Raw genomic sequence first — 2,683 nt, forward strand, 5'->3', positions numbered from 1 at the left:
TGCTGTAGGAACCCTGATTTAAAGAGTCTAACAAACTGTCAGACTGTTTTAAATCATAAGTCTTCATCGCCTAATGCGCTAATTGCTAGCATGCATTTTTTTATCACATTCCAAGTCTCCTCTGGTGTGCTTGACAGAACACCAGAGAAGTCGATGTCGCTCTGTCATGCAGCATGGCTAAATGGGAGCTATTTAGGTGCAGTTAAGGAGTTTATATTTATGAAAAGAACCACGTAAAGTTCAGCATGATCGCTCTGCCAGTACTTCTCTGATAAATACCAGTGAGGGTCTGATTAAGAACGACTAATCCTGTACTGGATGGCAGGAAAACTACAACGTTGAAAGAAAGCAACATTTTATCAGTTAACCAGATGGAAAAAATTAGAATCTAATAAACCATTAATTGATAATTAATCATAAGTTGTTTATTTGTTTACATCTCGAACTGAGACCTCTAAGGAATAGTTTTTCCCGTGAGCTGATGGGTCCTGGATCCGCAGGAACTGAAGTCTGGTTTCCTTTGATGTTTCAGGACCCGGGAGGACACGGTGAGGCAGATCATCGCCGGGCTGACGGGCGACGCTGAAGCCTGTAACGACTTGGCCTCGGAGCTCTCCAGAGGAGACCCGGTGACTCTGGAGATGCAGGACAGCGACGACGAAGGCAATGACCCCGAAGACTGGACTCCGGATCCCACCGACGCCGTGCCTGGTCAGTGAACGCACCTGTCTCTACCTGCGGAGCTGTTGGACGGATTCCACCAACCCATGTCGTTGTTTACGCTTTCCAGATAAACTGGGCTCCAGCCGCCGCTCGTCTGACATCATCAGCCTGCTGGTCAGCATCTACGGCAGCAAAGACATCTTCATCGACGAGTACAGAGCCGTGCTGGCCGACAGACTGCTGCACCAACTCAACTACAACACGGCCAGGTGTGGACCCAGCAGAACCTCTGACCGCCATCAGTGCCAGGTCCCTCTGACCTCTGACCTGTTTCTATTCAGGGAGATCCGGAACGTGGAGCTGCTGAAGCTGCGGTTCGGAGAGTCTCACATGCATTACTGCGAAGTCATGCTGAAGGTACGATTTCCGTCCACCAGCCACCTCAGAAGATGTTCCTCCCTCTACTTTAATGTGTCTGCGTCGGGTTGCAGGACATGGCGGACTCTCGCAGGATTAACAGCCACATCCGTGAGGAGGAGTCAAAGCTGAGCCAGGAAGAGCAGCCGCCGCTCGCTCTGTCCGCCATCATCCTGTCGTCTGAGTTCTGGCCCACGCTGAAGGAGGAGAAGCTGGAGCTCCCTGCTGTCATATGCCAGGCCATGGAGGCCTACACCCATCGCTACGAGAAGCTGAAGGTAGACTTCTCTGCTAAATCACAACCATCAAACCATTTCATTTCATATCATTTAAGTTTTATGTGCTACAGCAGGGGTCTGCAAGCTTTCATGTGCAAAGAACCAATTTGCTCTGAGTCCAGCTAATTAAAACTCGTTTAGAGCTGCAAAATATTACATGATTTTTTTATTAAAAGAATATGGAGCTAAATCGGTCTCAATTTTCACAAATTCACATGTGATTCATGCATGGACAGGAAAAACTCCACACACACACTGTGCACAATTCACACAAGAGGTTCACACATGCACAGCGCATGATTTGCCAAAATATTTAAGGTCACATATGTGTGTTTGTGAAAATTGAGACTGATTTGGCTCCATTAAAAAACAACCTATTATTTTTATTAAATATAGAAATCTGTTGCCATTTCAAATAACCAAGAACTCATTTGGATTCTTTTCAAATAATGAAAAATATAAAACAGTTAATATAACTGAAACATGGATTTTTTTCTGTAGAGTATTAATTGATGAAAAAAAAAAGTTAACCCTTTAAAGCCCGATCCAAGAATAAAACAAAACAGAAAATAACTTTTTTTTGGTTTGAAGTCCTTATTTGGCCTTTTAACAAAATATGTAAAAAGAAAAAACAGAAATACATTTTTTATATTAATAATTTATTACTATGCGATAAGTCAAGGTTGTTTTTTGTGTAGTCTTCTACTGGCTGTTATCAGGTATATCTGATTGTGTAAAATAGGATTTTGAGCAAAGTTTTTACCATTAAATTCTGCAAAAGGTGTCAAAACATTTCAGAAACCGTTTGTATCAAATATGATACATTTGGCATTACAGGGTTAATAATAAAACACCATGTTTTCCCATTTTAATTAAAGGAAAAATAGCTCTCATATTTCATCTTATTTCTGGTCCATTCAGATATTTTCTTATGAAACCCACAAAAGTGTCTAAAACTGGCATTAAATCTTATTATTAATTATTTTGTCATTTATTTATTTTTATTTATTAAGAGCCATTTTAGAGGGTCCAAAGAGCCACAGGTTGCAGAGCCCTGTTCTACAGGAACCAATAAGAAACGTCTGTCTTTGGTTTGTGACTGAAGCTTTCTGGGTGTTTTTAAGGCCATGAGGACGCTGAGCTGGAAGCCTCACCTGGGCTCCGTCACTCTGGACCTGGAGCTGGAGGACAGGACCCTCACTAACCTCACCGTGTCCCCCATCCACGCCGCCATCATCCTACACTTCCAGGAAAAAAGTACGATCTCTGATTTCAGCCTCTACTGTGGAACAACTCACCAGCTTAACAACACTATTCGTTAAGCT

General features: G+C 42.7%; 1 protein-coding gene across 1 annotated transcript in view; it reads left to right on the forward strand.

Moving 5' to 3' along the window:
- The window catches only part of anapc2 (anaphase promoting complex subunit 2), a 16,108-nt gene that overhangs the window by 6,156 nt on the left and 7,269 nt on the right, over window positions 1–2,683 (forward strand). Inside the window, exons 8-12 of the mRNA XM_015385902.1 lie at window positions 533–711; window positions 791–932; window positions 1,005–1,080; window positions 1,155–1,358; window positions 2,483–2,615. Of these exons, the coding sequence (XP_015241388.1) occupies window positions 533–711; window positions 791–932; window positions 1,005–1,080; window positions 1,155–1,358; window positions 2,483–2,615 (734 nt within the window). The remainder of the gene's footprint in view (window positions 1–532; window positions 712–790; window positions 933–1,004; window positions 1,081–1,154; window positions 1,359–2,482; window positions 2,616–2,683) is intronic.

Source organism: Cyprinodon variegatus, unplaced genomic scaffold (assembly GCF_000732505.1).
Source record: "Cyprinodon variegatus isolate N-32 unplaced genomic scaffold, C_variegatus-1.0 Scaffold351, whole genome shotgun sequence".
NCBI lineage: Eukaryota > Metazoa > Chordata > Actinopteri > Cyprinodontiformes > Cyprinodontidae > Cyprinodon > Cyprinodon variegatus.